Source organism: Notolepis coatsorum (genome assembly GCF_963971535.1).
Source record: "Notolepis coatsorum genome assembly, chromosome: 2".
In the NCBI taxonomy this organism is placed as follows: Eukaryota; Metazoa; Chordata; class Actinopteri; order Aulopiformes; family Paralepididae; genus Notolepis; species Notolepis coatsorum.
Genome location: NC_140166.1, coordinates 41629802 through 41649157, shown reverse-complemented (window position 1 = coordinate 41649157; position 19356 = coordinate 41629802). Strand labels below are relative to the sequence as shown.

The 19356-nt window shown below is 44.5% G+C and overlaps 1 protein-coding gene across 1 annotated transcript in view; it reads right to left on the bottom strand.

Moving 5' to 3' along the window:
* Positions 1 to 5291: 5291 nt before the first annotated feature.
* Positions 5292 to 19356, bottom strand: part of LOC311223330 (uncharacterized protein) — a gene marked incomplete at both ends in the record, with an annotated part of 76060 nt that continues 61995 nt past the window's right edge. Inside the window, 7 exon segments of the mRNA XM_084308122.1 lie at positions 5292 to 5327; positions 5329 to 5781; positions 8161 to 8298; positions 10417 to 10506; positions 10690 to 10840; positions 14588 to 14796; positions 16920 to 17013. Coding sequence (XP_084164248.1) covers positions 5292 to 5327; positions 5329 to 5781; positions 8161 to 8298; positions 10417 to 10506; positions 10690 to 10840; positions 14588 to 14796; positions 16920 to 17013 — 1171 coding nt within the window.

Genomic DNA, 19356 nt, shown 5'->3' with positions numbered 1-19356 from the left:
TCATTAGCACTATTGTATCAGAAACTTCAGACTGTCATATTTCAAAAGAGACCAGGCTCATGCATGTGCTATAAGTATAAAGTATAGTATTTTGATTTGCAAAAAAAGTATGCAGTCCTCAAAAACTAAAACTAAAATGACCACTTTTGGGGGCGATTGTTAAGAGGTTTTAACCAGGATATGATCTAGTATCCATAATACTGTGTGCATGTGAATGTAGTCAGGGGCGGAGCTTCCTATAGGTGACATAGGCGGTTGCCTAGAGCAGTGGTTCTCAACTGGTCTAGCCTCGGGACCCAAGTCATTTCCTTAGTCATTAAGTCGCGACCCAAAATTTTTAACCACTATGATTTATGTAAAAAAAAAAAATTGCAGTAATACGCAATCTTTCAAAACATGAAATAAACACAAAAAAGTGCAACAAAAGTGCAACTATTGCTAAAAACCCAATGAAATAAAAGATTAATAAATAATATATGCTTCTTAGCAGATTTCTTAGCTTAACATAACAGACCTAAATTTGGGGGAACTAATGGGATAACTGAGGTTGCAACAAAAGTGCAACTAGGGCTAAAACCCAATGAAATAAAATAATAATAAATAATATGCTATTCTTAGCAGATTTCTTAGCTTAACATGCAGGGAACTAATGGGATAACTGGGGATGATGTTTGCTCCTGACAAGAGTCTCAAAGTCTGGGGTGATGGTAGACAAAGCAACTCTGAGGTCATGCTCAATGTCCAATCTGTTCCTCCGCTTTGTCTTCAGCTGGACCAGAGCTGAGAAGCCACTTTCACAAAGATAGGTAGTGAGAAAAAAAAAGGAAAAAAAAAATTATGTTTTTTTTTTTTTTTCACACACTTCCGCGACCCACTCAAAATGGCCCCGCGACCCACTTTTGGGTCGCGACCCACCAGTTGAGAAACACTGGCCTAGAGCACCACCCAGAGAAGCTTGCCTAGGGCACCAAATGTACTAGGTCCGTCCCTGAATGTAGTCAGGGGACATGTGGCAAGTCAAAAGACAGAGGAGGATATGGACTTTACCTTCTTCTGCCGTTTCAAGGTCCTGGCCATCTTCTTCGGGACAAAGCTGTACATCCTCATCTTCCTCTTCTTCATCTTCCCAGCTAGAAAGAAAAAGGTGGAAGGAGGTAAGATAAAGATCAAAGGTGAGCAAAACAAATTTTAATTTTTTTTTAGCCTCTTTTTCTCCGCCTGATTTTCTGTGCTTTTCCTTCCATCCCAATTTAGTCGTTATGCCAATTCCCCCCTCCCCTACCTGGTCGTTGTGTGCATGTGCCCCCTACTGGTCAGTCTAGGGAGCCCTGAGGTCTACCACATGCTTCCTCCGACACATGCGGAGACAGCCAGCAGCTCTCATGTCACCTGACAGCGTGGGAGGTCACGCTGCCTTCACCACTTCCTGTCTTTTGCTGTGTAGGCGCCCAGACCTGACCTGTAGGTGTCCACAACGCCAGATCACCACCCATCAACTTCCCTCCCGCTAACTCAGCCAAACGAGTTAGTATGATGGCTGGCCCAAGTCGGAGGCAATGCTGACACCTGGATTCGAGACCGGAGTCTCTCACATTGGTGACGAGCGCAATCTCCGCTGCGCCACCCAACCGCCAGGTCAGCAACATTCTGAGGAAAGGTTTTAATAATATAATAGCATTATGTATGAATATGTTTTTTGGGGATAGGCTACTTTTTAAATGAACGATGATAGCATTTATATAGCAAGATACTCAAAGCACTTTACGATGTATGTTGGAAATTGCCTCCTTCACCAAATGCTTGTATGCAGGAGGGCAGTGTCAGTCCAAGGTAATGCCAACCGAGGTTGTGTGCGACACCCTCATGATCTTTTAAATGAATCGTGAAACTGCGTTTGGTTTGATGGAGAGATATTCAGAAGAAGGCAGCAGGGTTTCCCCCTAGAAATGTTGTGTAATAGAAATATTATCATGTCATTATAGATCTGTGTTAAAATACATATTCTATCTCTTACAGCCTTGACTAGTTAATATGATCAACTAGTATACAGCTTTAAATGTTACTTGTCCTTTCGGACAAGTTATGTTTTTGTAGGTTTTTATAGATTTTTGCTACCGGGCAGTCCGGTAGAGAGAGAGAGAGAGAGAGGATGAATGGGAGATAGACCGGGGAAGACATTCAGCAAAGATCGCCGGGTCCGGGAGTCGAACCCGGGTTGGCCGTGTTGCACCGTAGTGCTGTATGCTGTGCGCCACTCGGGCACCCCAGTATACAGCTTTAAGACACTAGGTAACAGTCTTGGCGGTGTTCTACAACAGCCAAGGTTGAGGAGATGACATTCTCTAGTTTTCTCCAGTTCAAGTGTGAAGCCACAACAAAGCCCTAGAGAGCCATCTTTTGTTTTTCATTCTCTCACTAGGGCATATTTTGTTTACCTTTTCTTGTCATATCTGGTATCTCATGTACGTCATTTCGATTATGTATTTAATCTAAGTTTCTGACCATGTCTGATTGTAAACTGAGCTCTGTGGAAACAGATTAACACTTTGGATGCCACGGACGGCATAACACGTGTTATCAGCCCGCCCCCTGAATGCCCACGACGACAAATATCGTTTTATTTTTTTATTAGCGATCTGAATTCATATATTCATATTTCATCAACCGAGTCTACCGTTGGGAAACCAGCCCCATCAGGAGCTCAGATTTGAAAAAAGCGCCCCCTATCGTCTCCCAGATGGTAATGCACCCGTTTGGAATGGACTCAATGAAAATGGATGAGAAAAAAATAATCCGGAATCCACATTTTACTTCTCACGCATGTACCCCGAGCCGATCGGATTCATTGTGGAGCATCAGAACAGCGTGGACTATGTGTTTACAGTATGTAGCATTGGACCAATAAAAGGATCGATTTTTGGAATGGCGATCAGGAATTGGAATAATCTTTTTGGATACCATCTGATCTCAGGTAAGGAATCTATTTTACCAGTCTTAGGATAATCAGACCTGTTTTCACGGAGATATAAGCTTTTCCCCTATATGTGATATGGCTGTTTGGCTGTGCGAGCGATCAGGAAATATATCAGATCAGATATCAGATCGCATATATAGCGTGCATACGTACACATATACTATCGATAATCTAGCGTTTATTTGAAAACGATTCATAAATAGGCCAAAAAATGTGAACGTTTTTTGTGTATTCTAGAATATTCAGTTTATTATGGAATCTTTTTATTTTCCTTGAAAACGAGGGCTTTTCAAGATGCTATAAAACGGAAATGAACCGATAAAATCAGCTTCGACAATGTTGACTGGAAAATGAGTCATTGATAAGCGACGGGCAGATTAGACACATAGCCATAATTTAAAACATAGATTAGGCGATATTAATGCTAACATTGAAGTGGATGATGGGCATTCAAGGGGGTAAAAAGGAAAACATGGCCGGCTCTGAAAGTGTTAATAAACCATGTTGTATATTTTTATATACAACTTGACTCTATCTGAATTCCTACAGCTTACTGTTTGGCTAATTTGAATATTCCACAACAGTTGTTAGGCTCAATGGTTGCTGACTACAACACAAGGGCCCAGCACCACATTTAAGACAGCTTGATGACAGCATCACAAAATAAACTAAATAAACTTTTGACGTTGCTATGGGTTGCTATATAAGCTGGGCGCCATCTTTGGGGGATTGCTGCTATTCTATTGCATAGAAAAATAGCTAAGACAAACAAAATGGACAAAAATGGAGAAAGTAAGGGAGAAATAGAAGGGTTGAGGTTTCCTACGATGGTTATGAGATCTTCTGTGGCAGCTTTTAACACAACAAGACGTCCAAACCATTTTATAACCCCAAGATACCCAAACCCACCTGTCAGTGTCAACATACTGCGCGCGGTAAACCGGACTGATCCTTTACATTATGGCAGCTTGCACCAGATATCAGACTGATCCTTTACATTATGGCAGCTTGCACCAGATATCAGACTGGTCCTTTACATTATGGCAGCTTGCACCAGATATCAGACTGATCCTTTACATTATGGCAGCTTGCACCAGATATCAGACTGATCCTTTACATTATGGCAGCTTGCACCAGATATCAGACTGGTCCTTTACATTATGGCAGCTTGCACCAGATATCAGACTGATCCTTTACATATGGCAGCTTGCACCAGATATCAGACTGATCCTTTACATATCCAATCCAATCCAATCCAACTTTATTAAGCGCTTTAACAGCCACAGGGGCACAAAGTGCTGTACAGAGGGAGCATATTAAAAACTATAAGCAGCACTAAAAATAGATTAAAAAAACCAAAACAGAGAAGAAAACATTAGGTAAATATAGGCAGCAATACAAATTTAAATAGATCAGAGTACTTAAAAAAAATATTTAAAAGCAAAGGACACAGTAACAAAACGATACAACAACAACACAGTAAGACAATACGATCATAAAATCAACAAGCTACATGGTGTCGAAAGCCAGAGAGAAGAGGTGGGTCTTAAGGAGGCCTTTGAAACGGGGCAGTGATGAGGCCTGCCTAATCTGCAGTGGCAGCTCATTCCACATTTTGGGGGCGACAACGGAGAAGGCACGGCCCCCCCTGAGCTTACGCCTAGTTGTAGGCACTACTAGGAGCAGCTGGTCAGCTGACCTGAGAGAGCGAGAAGGTGTATAGACCTGCAACAGCTCAGAGAGGTAGGGTGGGGCAAGGTCATGAAGAGCTTTAAAAGCAAATAAAAGAATTTTAAAATTAATGCACGGGGAGCCAGTGGAGTGAAGTTAAAATCGGTGAGATGTGGTCATATTTACGAGTGCCAGTTAAAAGACGTGCAGCGGCGTTCTGCACCATCTGAAGGCGAGCCACTGAGGATCCACTCACCCCTATATAAAGTGCATTGCAGTAATCCAGCCTAGTAGTCACAAATGCATGGATTACTGCTTCAAAATGCTGCGCCTGTAGGATGGGCTTAATTTTGGCCAGCTGCCTCAACTGGAAAAAACTCGTTTTAACCACAGCCTTGATCTGGCTGTCAAATTTAAGGTCTGGGTCGATTTTTACACCTAGGTTCTTTACTATTTGACATGTTGTGCCAGCGAACCCAGATCTAGCAGTGAGGTCACAGAGGGGCCACCAAAAACCAGATATAAAAGATAAAAAGATATCAGACTGATCCTTTACTGTACATATGGCAGCTTGCACCAAACATCAGCTTCCCAAGCCAGATGGGCGATTAATGCTCAAATCTGACAACGGATTTGAACTACATGATCAGGGCTGAGCCCCTGCCGCTGCAGCACCCCACTTCCATTTTCTTACCGGGGGCCTTGATCTCCTCCTGGGAGAGGCCTAGGCGAGCCGCCTCCTGTTGCTTCTGGAGGGCCCGCTCTGCCAGCAGCTTCAGCTTGGCCTCCCACAGAGCCATACCGTGCAGGGGCTGGTTGAGGTTCTTATGTTGGTAGAAGACCAGGGAGATGCGGTTGGGGTGGGCGCGGTCGGGCCTCTTGAGCGCCGTGGTGGCGTGCAGCTCTCGCCGGGCACACTCTATCAGGATGGAGCCGTGTGCGGGCGCCACCGCCACCCCGCCACCGGTCTTGGGTAGCTTGTGCTGGATGGCCCCCGTCTTCATCTTGAGGCGCTGGCCCTCTTCGCTGCCGAACTCGTCGGTGAGGGAGACCTTGTAGAGAGGCAGAACGTGGAGCTGCTCATCCTCGGGGATCTCCCCCACCCTCCGGTTGTCCTCCTTAGTCAGAGTAACCACCTGAGAGAGAGAGAGAGAGGGGGAGAGAGGGGGAGAGAGAGACAGAGAGAGAGAGGGGGAGAGAGAGAGAGAGAGGGAGAGAGAGGGAGAGAGGGAGAGGAGAGAGAGAGAGAGAGAGAGAGAGAGAGAGAGAGAGAGAGAGAGAGAGAGAGAGAGAGAGAGAGAGAGAGAGATGTTGCTATAGTAACAAGATAGTCATACGACGGAGGGAGTTCGACATCGCGAGAGAGACTTGAAGACATTAAGCTGTGGGTTCTTCCGGGTTCGAGGCAGACAAGCGTTGACAGCGAGACAGCAGAGTTAGCTCCAGCCTCCTTCGAGGCTGTAGGGTGGGGGAGGGGAGCCACAAGGACATAGCTAGAGGCTAACGGAACAGGCGTCGGCTAATGGATAGGCCGCAGGACCAGCCACGAGGAGAGCTAGCTTCGGCTAATTGGACAGATAGCATCGGCTAACAGGACAGGCTTCGGCTAGGGAGCTAGGCCGCAACCATCAAGAGAGATGGAATTATTAATTTAGTTTCTTCACCTTTCAAAGACTTTCAATTTGTTCCATCTTGTACGAGTCTATGTTTATGAAATAAATGTAAACACCTGAATATTTCTGACAATGATTCAATGTGTCTAACGCTAATTCTTTGCATTCCCTGTGTCCGCGAGGACGTTGTGTTACCGGCTGACCGCTCTTGATCCTCCCTACCCTAACCTTGACACTTAACTTGCTACCTCTATTGACGGGTCCCTATCCTAACATTGACACTTCATAGTGGGACAGGATACAGGTGCCGCCAGAGGGAGCTGGTGGTTACATTGGGCAGGGAGACACAGGTGAAGAAGGATGGGCTCAGAGCGCGGTGCCGAGGGAGGGGCTTCCTCTTCATCGTTTTCCACAGAGAGAGAAGGACGCACGGAGCTGGAGCTACGGAGATTCACCACGGGAGAGATAAACCCTGTTACGAAGCGGGTTATTAAAGAGATATCGTGGATGAATGAGCCTTGTGGATGAATGAGCCTTGTGTGTGAACGAGTACGCGATAGTTTAGCGTTTGGTTAATGCGGAAGAGACATTGTGAATGAACCAGCAGACGAGCAACTGCCGAAGACCAGGTGGTAGATATTGTCCACCTTGCGTTAGCTGTGTATAGGCGTTATGACAGGGGGTTCACCACGACCCACAGCTTAGCTTCAGTTAGGCTAGCACCACAGTTTAGCCCGCGTGTCGGCCCACCCCTTCAGCCCAGCAGCGGATGTCACTACACTGCACGCTCCTCCAGCCCCTCCGAGCCGTTACCCCAGCAGTCACCTGCCCAGTGTCTACCCAGCCCCGCTGCCTGTTATCGCGGGATCTCCCGACGGCCATCTTACCACACGGACGGTTGGTGGTGAGAGCAGGCCCACCATTTGGATAAGTACAGTGGCGCTCCGAGTGCTGAAACTTTATCGGTAGACATTTTCTCTGTGTGGCGCGGGCTCTCTAAGGGCGAAGATAAACGGTGCTTTGAACTGACGCTGGCAGCAGTGTCTAGGGGTGCCCCGACCATTTATAATTTTGGGGAAAAGCCGGCTATAGATAGGATCTTTTATTTGATAACGTGGGCCCACTGTCAATCTGGTTTGAGTGTAATAATAATGTGTGTTTTCTTATTAAAAAAATCCCATTGAACTCCTTTACTCCTTTCCCTCTTCCCCCACCTACGGAGAAGCGGAGCAGTAGATAACCCTTAAAGGGAAGAGGTTATTACAGTGTCTAGCCCAGTGTGGGGATAACTTGAGTCTGTAGTACAGAGCGAGAGCACTAGGTGCCCAGTGTGGAAATAGCCTTTATAGGTGTGTGGTCATTTGTAACGTGAAATAGACTTCAGTAAAGGAGACGTAAATGGGAGCACTGTGTGTGTGTCTTTAATGTGCATTCTGTCTAACCCTTTTCTTTCCGGGTAATGCTCATTATAGTTTAACCCTTTTCCCACCCCCTGCCTATAGTCATTGTGAAAGGTCTCCACTCATCATTGAGGAAGGGTACTGCTTTGGGGAGGGAATATATCATCCATCTTTACTGCCATCGGGTGTGGGAGGGCCCAGGAAGTATTGGGGGAAGTGTGGGTGTGTGGGGAGCTACTGCTGATCGCCCTGGAGGGCAAGAAGGACCAGTGTTAATTCTTCTGATTACGGATGTATCAACGGGGTGATACAGTGTGTGACAGCCAGTAAGATAACCATCAACAAATTACTACAAACACAACGCAGAGGGACGTCACGGAAACAGCAGGTGACGAGTTGATTTGAGGCTGAAGACCGCCGCTTTCTAACAACCACTGATCTAGAAGGCTACATACGAGAAAGAGTCATAGAAAGGCAGAGACAAGAGAGACGGTCATCTTACCACAGTGCAGCCGTTGTAGAGGTTATGCTGGTCCTTATGAGCATGTGCGCAGAAGTCCATGCAGGCGGTGATACCAGAGAATGGCCTGCCTTCCTTCAGCCCCAGTCTGCAGTCTGGAGCGGTCGACTCATTCTTACACTGAGAGAGAGGAGAGACACAGCATCACTCAGAAAACTACATTGCTGTGATGAATTGTGCATTTGGTCAGCACAGTGGTGCGGTGGTTGGCACTGTTTCCTCACAGCAAGAAGGTCATAGGTTTGATTGATTGATTGACAGATTGCAGAATGGGTACAATACAGTACAGCTCAATACTAACAACTGCTAAGAGGATGAAGACCAGAAAAATACTTTAGTCTTCGAGGTTCGAACCCGAGCCTTTGCATGTTCTCCCTGTGTTAATGTGGGTTGTCTTGCACTCCAAAAGACATGCATCTTCACCAAGGTACTGGCATTAAAACTGGAGTTAGTCCCCTGGGCATCAAATGCAGAGGAATGATTTTCCCACTGGGATTAGTAGGGTTAGGGCTATTTCTTATCCAACTTGGCTTAAACTCAGCGGATAGGCCCTGTACTACTGGTTATTTTCTAATCTAATCAAATACCAAGGGCACATATCAAGGTTTACAACTCTGATTAGCACTACACTCAGTAGTACTAACTTGTATATTTAGTACCCAGTTTAACCACCTGTACATTGTATATTGCTGTTGCACTTTACTGCTACACTTGCACTCTGGTTGGATGCCAAACTTCTTTTCGTTGCACTGTACTTGTGCTGTATAATGACAATACATTTTAATCTAATCTAATCTCATTTTAACCCAGTAAAGTCTAAAATAGCGACTATAGGTGGGGCCACAACCTTAAGTCTGCTCTTCCAACACAATGCTATAATGAGTCTCCTTGGTCTACTTAGTGTTCTACTAAATATTAATGAGTGGAGGATGGGTTTACAGGTCAGTGTGTGCTACTGCACGGGTGTGGCACCTCCCTCGGGGCCCTAGAGTTCTCAGTGCTGTTTCAATCCAAGTAGAGCGTTATTCACACTGATACACAGCATGTCTCAATGTTCATGTTCTGGAACAGTGCAACGTAAACCCACTCCCTGTAATCTAAGAAGGCAAGGAGGACAGGGTCAGAATTATTGCTGCTCTTCCTAACCCTGCTATAGACATGTGTGTGTGTGTGTGTGTGTGTGTGTGTGTGTGTGTGTGTGTGTGTGTGTGTGTGTGTGTGTGTGTGTGTGTGTGTGTGTGTGTGAATGAGAGAGTGTGAGTGCACCCCCATCATTTCTGAAAGGGTGTCTTAACACTTTGAGTGCCAGCCACGAGAAATCTCATTATTTCATGCCATGCGTTGAGTGCCAATGACGAGAAATCTCGTTATTTAATGGTTATTGCTTTTATTAGCGATATCCATTCATTTTTCATCAATCTAGCCTCACGTTACCATTGGGACTGTCTATGAGCTCGAACAGGGAAAATACCGCCCCCTATCGTCTCCCGGATGGTAATGCACCCATTGGATTGGACTCAAATGAAAATGTATGAGAAAAAAATAATCCGGATTCTACATTTGACTTCTCAGGCATATAACCCGAGCCGATCAGATTCATTGTGGACCCTCAGAACAGCGTGGAATATGTGTTTCGAGTACCTAACGTTGGATCAATAAACGTGGTCGATATTTGGAATGGCGATCAGGAATTGGAATAATCTTTTTGCAGAACATCTGATGTGAGGTAAGGAATCTATGTTACCAGTCTTGGGGTAATCAGATGTATTTTTCACATATATCTCAACGTGTCTGTGTGTGTGTGTGTGCGTGTATGACGTTAGCGCTGACCAGGAAATAGATAATCGATTTTTCAGCCCACTTCTCTAGTGTGCATAAGTACACATATACTATCGATAATCTAGCGTTTATTTGAAAACGATTCATAAATAGGCCGAAAAATTACAACATGTTTTGTGTATTCCACTAAAGAGCTATTATCACGGAATCTTTTTTTTTCTGGACATTTTCAAAAACTTCAGTTTTTCAAAACGGTATAATAATAATATATATAGCCATAATATAGAATATAGAAATAGCTCCGCGAAAATCATGAAATATCAGAAAATCAGCCCAAAAAGGCTGGCATTCAAGCGATAAATAGTGCGCCCCCTGCTGGCACTCAATGTGTTAACATGCGTGCGTGGCACAACCACATGTGTGAGTGCCTTGGGACTGGCATCTGCTTGTGTTACAGACCTGGTTACTGTGGGCTTGTGGGGTCAGCTGCTTGTACAAGGGAGCCACCTCGGTTGCCAGTAGCTGTAAGTTATCCCTGAGTTTATCCTCCTGACAAACACGGCATGAGTCACAGGTCAGAAACAAACACCAATACATTTTAGTTATTCCAGTTTAAAAATACAAAGCAGACAAAATAATATACTGATTTTGAAAGTTCACACAAAAAAACACAATAAGCCAATGACAAAATTCTGTAAGGATCTGTACAATTTATCAGCAACTTTTCAGTACCTGTTCGGGGCACTCTCCTTGCAGTCGAAACTTGCGGGGTATTTTGCTGCGGGCGTACTTGCAGCCATTGTAGTACATGCTCCAGGAGCAGCCGAAAGTGAAGGACGCGCCACAGCTGTCGGGGTCCTTGCCTTGGCAAGCACACGTACGCCTGCAGGGGGAGACAGAGAGCGATCACAGTCAGCAACTCTGTCCAGATTCGAGTCATTCAGAAAGATGCAGAATTACAGACTATACAGAGAACTAATAGTACAGCTTTGGATTCTGTTATGGAGAATATTATATGTTTCATCCTATTACATCATTTATACAACTTACTGGGCCTATTAGCACTCTAGTGTACAGACAGCATGTTATGGCTCTGTTAAATACATATTCTCTGTACAGCCTTGACTAGTTTATATATTTAACTATACAGTTTCTCAGACACTGGGGCGACAGTCTGACAGTGTTCTCAAGACAACGACCCAGGGCGCAGGACGCATGAATATTAAAGGCAACCAACTTGTGTTCGGCTTTTCTCTGATTGGTCGCGACCCCTCGCCCCCACGCGCAGGCAAGCGGCAGTCGTCCCACGTCCCAAATGAAATCCAAGGAGCAAGCGAGCGGCAGCGCGGGCAACCAACTTGTGTACCAACCAACTTGTGTTCAGCTGCTGTTCCAACCAACTTGTGTTCAGCTGCGGTAGCAGTGGAGCGCTATGAAATGCGCTGAACTAGAAAGCGTAACGTTATTATGTTTCGCGTTTTTAACAACCAACTACCAGATTCACTCGTACCAGATTCACTCGTGTATAAACAAAGCCCATACAGTTATGAAATGCGCTGAACTACAAAGCGTAACGTTATTATGTTTCGCGTTTTTAACAACCAACTACCAGATTCACTCGTCACTGTACATCACCTCTGAAGTATAAACAAAGCCCATACAGTTATGAAATGCGCTGAACTAGAAAGCGTAACGTTATTATGTTTCGCGTTTTTAACAACCAACTACCAGATTCACTCGTCACTGTACATCACTTCAGCTCCAGCAGCAGCAGCAGCAGCACCGTTGTAGGAAGCCCTTCAATGACAGCGCTCTCATATTTTGCGAATGCATAAACTGTACATCACTTCAGCTCCAGCAGCAGCACCGTTGTAGGAAGCCCTTCAATGACAGCGCTCTCATATTTTGCGAATGCATAAACTGTACATCACTTCAGCTCCAGCAGCAGCACCGTTGTAGGAAGCCCTTCAATGACAGCGCTCTCATATTTTGCGAATGCATAAACTGTACATATTCACGCGCCCAGCGTAGTTTTGTCTTAGATATGACATGTTCCAGGACAGTTTGTCTTAGATATGACATATTTCCAGTACAATCTTGTGTCAGATACGACAAACCCCTAATGTCATTTTTGTTTTCCATTTTTGGCATATCTGTTACTAATATTTTCTGTGGCCACAGAAAATAAACGACTTTCTGAATTTCTACAGTTCACTGTCTTGGCTCATTTAAATGTGAACTGAAATTACAATAATCCCCAGTGATAATGACTGAAATAGTCCTGAGGCCACTGTTGCCAACAGTTACAAGTTGAAATCTGAAGGACTTTACGTGTTTTGTACTTTGTACTACTTGTAGATGTTAGGAGTTGTTTTTATATTATGTCGTGTGCCTGTTACAGCCACAGCCAGGGCTTTTCTCTCCCCTGTCTGTCAGCAGGTTCCCAGGCCCATACATGGTGCCCTTTCTGTTCCCGTCTCACCATCAACCTACTCACCTGTGCCAGACTACACACCTGTCGGCTATCATCCAATCACCGAACCTGGATAAGAGGCCTGCACTCCTGCCAGCGTGAATATTTTCGGCAACCAACTTGTGTTTAGCGTTTCTCTGATTGGCCACTACGCCCATGTGACCGCGGCAGCACGAGAGAGCTGCAGCGCGGAAATAGGCTGTCTATTGCCTCGCGCTGCAGCGCGGAAATAGGCTGTCTATTGCCATTCTCTAAGACAAACTCTAACCTTAACCAGCTCCTTAACAGCGCCTAAACTTAACCCTTCTAACCTTAACCAACTCCGAAACAATGCCTAACCTTAACCTTAACCATAACCAACTCCGAAAGAATATTGCCATTCTCTAAGACAAACTCTAACCTTAACCAGCTCCTTAACAGCGCCTAAACTTAACCCTTCTAACCTTAACCAACTCCGAAACAATGCCTAACCTTAACCTTAACCAACTCCGAAACAATGCTTAAAGTTAACATGCCTAAACTTAACCGGCGAAAGAATGCATGTTAAAAAAAAAAAAAAAAAAAAAATGAAGGGAATCGAACTTGTCACCAACGGACCGCAGGATCCACAGCAAGGCAGCGCTGCCAGTTGAGCTAGTTGTCGATGGTAAAAAAGGGGGGATTACTGCTACATAATGCTGCCGCGTCGCCGCGGGGGCGTGGCTGGACGCAAGTTGGGCGTGGCTAGACACAAGTTGGTTGCCTTTAATATTTAGGCCTCCTGCCACTCCTCGTCCGAGTGTTGTTTACACCTCCCGTGGTATAGGACTCTCTTCAAGACCTTAACGTTCCTGAATTATGTTTTTGTGTGCTCATTGACTTTGCTCTATACTAACCCTTGTTCTCCGATGTCCAGGACCTCACCTCTCCGGCCTACACCTGGACCACGGATCCTCACGGGAGCATGTCTATGTTCCCCGGGTCCTATGTTCCCCGGGTTCTATGTTCCCCGGGTTCTATGTTCCCCGCTTTGATTGATTGATTGATTGAAAATTTTAGACCACCAGCCCTGATTCCAAACTCTAACCTTAACCAGTTCAAAAGAGGGCCTAAGCTTAACCGTTCGAAACAAGGCGGACATTAAGAATTAATAAAATAATACAAATTAATAAAGTTTTCAATCTATTAATCAATCAAAGCGGGGAACATAGAACCCGGGGAACATAGGACCCGGGGAACATAGGGATGATCCCATCCTCACCAGCCTGCACCCTCATGGACCTCCCCTACACACACCAACGGCCTGTCGCTCTTCCACACCTTGTTCCCTGTCTCTAGCTCCTCTCATGACCCTTGGACCCTTCTCCCCCCATACTTCAATTAAACATTCTAGACTCTGGTAATCCAGAGGTTCCCGGTTCGTTTCCCGCTCCTCCCGGTCACCGTGTCAAAGTGTCCTTGAGCAAGACACTTAACGCCGAATTGCTCCCAATGTGCAGGTTGGCTCCTTGCATGGTTGCCTCCGCCATCGGTGTGTGAATGTGTGAGTGAATGGGTAAAATGTGAGGAACAAATTGTAAAGCACTTTGGATAAAAGCGCTATATAAATTCAGCCATTTGCCATCCAGCTACTAAAGATCACACTACCAAACCCCAGTATAGCTTTGATCTAGCTACTAAAGATCACACTACCAGACCCCAGTATAGCTTTGATCCAGCTACTAAAGATCACACTACCAGACCCCAGTATAGCTTTGATCCAGCTACTAAAGATCACACTACCAGACCCCAGTATAGCTTTGATCTAGCTACTAAAGAGCACACTACCAGACCCCAGTATAGCTTTGATCTAGCTACTAAAGATCACACTACCAGACCCCAGTATAGCTTTGATCCAGCTACTAAAGATCACACTACCAGACCCCAGTATAGCTTTGATCCAGCTACTAAAGATCACACTACCAAACCCCAGTATAGCTTTGATCTAGCTACTAAAGATCACACTACCAGACCCCAGTATAGCTTTGATCCAGCTACTAAAGATCACACTACCAGACCCCAGTATAGCTTTGATCTAGCTACTAAAGAGCACACTACCAGACCCCAGTATAGCTTTGATCTAGCTACTAAAGATCACACTACCAGACCCCAGGCTATCAAGCTCCACTAGTCACTCACTCGTCGTTAAGCCCACACCGTCGGATGGTGGGGTTACCAAACTTCGTGAGGGTGTCGGAGACCTCTTGGTACAGGTTATCAGCCATTGCTCGCGGCACACCCTCCCAGGCCATAATAAGGATGATGATGACGGCGTTGGGACAGTGGTGACCCGCCCGGTGGCGCACCAGACATAGTAGCTTCTCTGTTTCATTTGCACGACGGATCACCTGAGAGATAGAGTGATGAACAGGGAGAGAGAGTCAAAATCAGAAACACTTACAGGTAAACAATACTGCAAACACATCTCATTTAATAGAGCCCTGGAGTGTCAATATTAAGGTCAGATTATACCTCCCGCTGTGTCCACAGTAGAGCCTGACACAGGAGTGGATTTTCACTCCCAACCCATCCTGATCATGGGATTGATAGTGAAATTGACTCCAGTCCCGTGGGTATCCCGTGACCCGCGGGATTCCCAATCAAATGTCAGGCTCTAATCCCCATTGCGCATGGCATTGAGGGTCGGTGTGGAGATCGCATTGCTCCACTGAGGCTCTGCAAGGAGTCTGCACTAGCTGTTTGCAATTCACCAAATACAATCTGACAGACACATCGCACAGTGACAACAGGATCTCACTTGACAGCATGTCAACAACAGACAATAGACTATATATATATATACAGAACGCTATCCATACATTTACTGCTATGTGTACACAGAACATCAGTTATTAGCTGTGTCATTACAGTAAGTAATGCCCAACTCTGCTCAAGATCACACACACGCACGCAAGCACGCATGATAAAGCATGTCATGACCGAAGGAAAACGCCCACGTGCCACTCACACCGCCATGCACGGCGATGGGAATGCCACCCCGGCTATAGATTGTATAGTGTTAGTGGGTCCCTAGGGATTAGGTTAAGATTGTATAGTGTTAGTGGGTCCCTAGGGATTAGGTTAAGATTTTATTTTATTTTATTAAGGATCCCCATTAGCTGGTGCCATAGCAACCAGCTAGTCTTCCTGCAGTCCACACAAAAAAACATACAAAAACAATTATTGTTGCAAAACCAAATTATTAAATGTCAGTACTCAACACACAATGCATAATGAAGCTAACAAATAAGATAGCTAAAATTACATGTGAGCAAATAAACTGAAAACAAAAGGGACGGGCAATAAAAGAAGCACATTTCCTGGAAATACCAATTGTATAGTGTTAGTGGGTCCCTAGGGATTAGGTTACAATTGAATAGTGTTGGTTCATCTCTAGGGATTAGGTTAAAATTGAATCGTGTTGGATTAGGTTCAAATGTAATAGTGTTGGTGCTTCTGTAGGGATTAGTTTAAGATTGTATAGTGTTAGTGGGTCCCTGGGGATTAGGTTAAGATTGTATAGTGTTAGTGGGTCCCTAGAGATTGGGTTAAAATTGTATAGTGTTAGTGGGTCCCTTGTAACGGTTCAGCGTTCCCTGGCCAGACTCCGCCTGCTGCTCCACCCTCCCCTCCTGTCCATCCAAGGACTCATGAACAGCCCCCTCCCTCTCACAGACTGCTACCTCCCCCTGCTGGACATTCATCTTCACTACCCCTTATCTTCCTCATGCATACCCTCCTGGTGCACTGGTGGCTCTTTAATGTTTACATGTCTCTCTGTGCCCTTCCCCTGTTACTTTGTATCTTGCGCTTCTTGTTCCCCTGTTAAATGTTATGTTCCTAGTTTGTTAGTTCCTTGTGCTGTTGTATGGTTGTTGTGAGTGTTATGTTTCTCTGTTTAGTGTTTCAGTATTTTCTTGTGTGTGTTTCCTTCTGGTTGTTCTCCCTCCCCATGTGTGTCTCGTTTGCTGATTGCCCTGCTGTGTCTCATGTTGTTAATTAGTCTGTCTATATATGCTGTGTGTTTCCTGTACTCCTTGTCGGTTCATTGTTTCGTGTCCACGCCTGTTTGATGTTGCTTATGCTCTCTGTCTTACCCTGTGTCCCGTGATCCTGTTGGCCTCGTATAGTAAGTGTTCCCAGTGTTAGTGTTTGTTTTGTTACTTTCTTGTTTTCGTGTTTACAGTTAGTTTTTGATTAGTGTTTATTTTGTAGTTAGTTTTTGCACCCTTTTCCTGCCAGCCTTGCTGAGTTTATGTTCTTGTCTTTTTGGAGAATCCTTTGTTTGTTGCTACTGCCTTTTGAAGTAAAGCTTTATTTTTTACTACACTTCACCCCTGGCTCCACGTCTCGTCTGTCTATTGCCTTTTCTCCTCGTCCTGTTCTGCGCTTGGGTCCTCCACCAACACTATCCCTAACATCCCTGGGGATTAGGTTAAGATTGTATAGTGTTGCTTGTACTCATACTCACCCACTTAGCGATGGGACATCCCTGAGAGCTCTTTCCTTCCCTGCCTGTATACACCACCTTCTCAACGCGGACAGCATCCCCCTCTTCTCCATACCTACACAAAGGGAGAATGTGTACCATACAGTGAATAGATAATAATAATAACTTTATTTGTATAGCACTTTTCATACAGAGGTTGCAGTTCAAAGTGCTTCACAACAGTAAAAAATACAGGCATAAGCGAGCATAAAAAGATAGACGGGTAGAATCACAGTGTTTCACATTAGGATCTAGCATCCCAATAGGCTCTCCGCTTACAGTTTTCAGTAACACAAATAGTAAAAATAGTTTAAAATGATTCAGTTTAAAAATAGTCAAAAAATTATAAAATAGAACGGACATAAAAAATACAGGCATGAGCGAGCATAGCAAGATATGGCAAATCACAGTGTTTCACATTAGGATCTAGCATCTTAATAGGCTCTCTATTCAGTAATACTCCTGTAGTTCATGAACAAATAATCACAGTGTTTCACATTTGGATCTAGCAAATAATACGAATAAAATGATTCAGTTTAAAAATAGTCATAAATAATCCTGTATGCATCGTTGTTTAGTGTGTATGTGTGTTTATTGTGTTGTGTGTGTGTGTGTGTGGTTGTACTTCAGCTACTACTACTCTACAACTACCACTCCAGGATACAGTTAACCTAGATCTACTCTACTCTACAACTACCACTCCAGGACACAGTTAACCTAGATCTACTACTACTACAGCTACTACTACTCTACAACTACCAGGACACAGTTAACCTAGATCTACAACTACAACGCTACAACTACTACTACTCTACTCCAGGACACAGTTAACCTAGATCTACTCTACAACTACCACTCCAGGACACAGTTAACCTAGATCTACTACTACTCTACCCCAGGACACAGTTAACCTAGATCTACCAGGACACAGTTAACCTAGATCTACAACTACAACGCTACTACAACTCGGTGTGTGTGTGTCTGTGTGTGACTGTGTGTGTGTGTGTACAGCTACTACTACTCTACTACTACTCTACCCCAGGACACAGTTAACCTAGATCTACCAGGACACAGTTAACCTAGATCTACAACTACAACGCTACTACAACTCTGTGTGTGTGTGTCTGTGTGTGACTGTGTGTGTGTGTGTGTGTGTGTGTGTGTGTGTGTGTATGTCGGTGTGTGTGTCTGTGTGTGTGTGTGTGTGTATGTGTGTATGTCGGTGTGTGTGTGTGTTTGTGTGTGATTGTGTGTGTGTGTGTGTGTGACTGTGTGTGTGTGACTGTGTGTGTGTGCGTCACAACCCGCAGTGTTTCACATTTGGATCTAGCAATAAATAAGAATAGTTTAAAATGATTCAGTTTAAAAATAGTCATCAGTAAGAAGTAAAAAGTGCAATAACCGACACATGAATTTGATAGGCAGTGTAAAAGAGTAGGCAGGGTAAGAATAAATACAAGTTGTGTCAGGATATCCCTGATGTTTCCTCTTGCCACTAGGTGGTAGCAGATAACTATCAGTGAAATGCCTGAGCAAAGAGATAGGTTTTAAGCTGTCTTTTAAAGATGTCTAGCGAGTTGGCTTCCCTGATGTTTTGGGGTAGTTTGTTCCATAGTTTTGGGGCATAGTTGATAAAGGCTGCATTACCGATCCTCTTTTGACTGCTTCTGGGAGCCTCTAGTAGTCCAGCAGCTGATGATCGCAGTGTTCTTGCTGGTGTGTAATTTATTAGAGTGTTGGCGATGTAGCTAGGTCCCTGTCCATTTAGAGCTTTGTATGTAAGGAGAAGGACCTTAAAGTCAATTCTAAATGTTACGGGAAGCCAGTGTAAAGCGGCTAGGACTGGACTAATGTGCTCTCTCCTTTTGGTTCTAGTTAGCAGTCGGGCTGCAGAGTTTTGGATTAGCTGAAGCCTCTCTGTGGTTTTCTTAGGGAGACCTGTGAAAAGTGCATTACAGTAGTCTAACCGGCTAGATATGAATGCATGAATTAGCTTCTCAGCATCGTTCTGATTAATAAATGGTCGTACTTTTGCTATATTTCTGAGATGGAAGAACGATGTTTTCGTCACTTTGCTAATATGAGAATTGAAGTTCAGTTCTGAATCTATGATAACCCCAAGACTAGTGACCTCAGATTTGATCCAAGGGGTTAGTCCCCCCAGGTTCTTTATTAATGTTTCTTTTTTAGTTTTGGAGCCGATAATTAGAATTTCAGTTTTGTTCTCGTTTAGTTTCAGGAAGTTCTTACTCATCCATTTATTTATTGACAGTAAGCAGTCTGTAATGGAGCTAATCGCTGTATCATTTGGTTCAGCAGATATGTACAGTTGTGTATCATCCGCATAGCTATGGAAATCTACATTATGTTCTCTGATGATATCACCCAGCGGTAACATGTAAAGGGAGAAGAGTAAAGG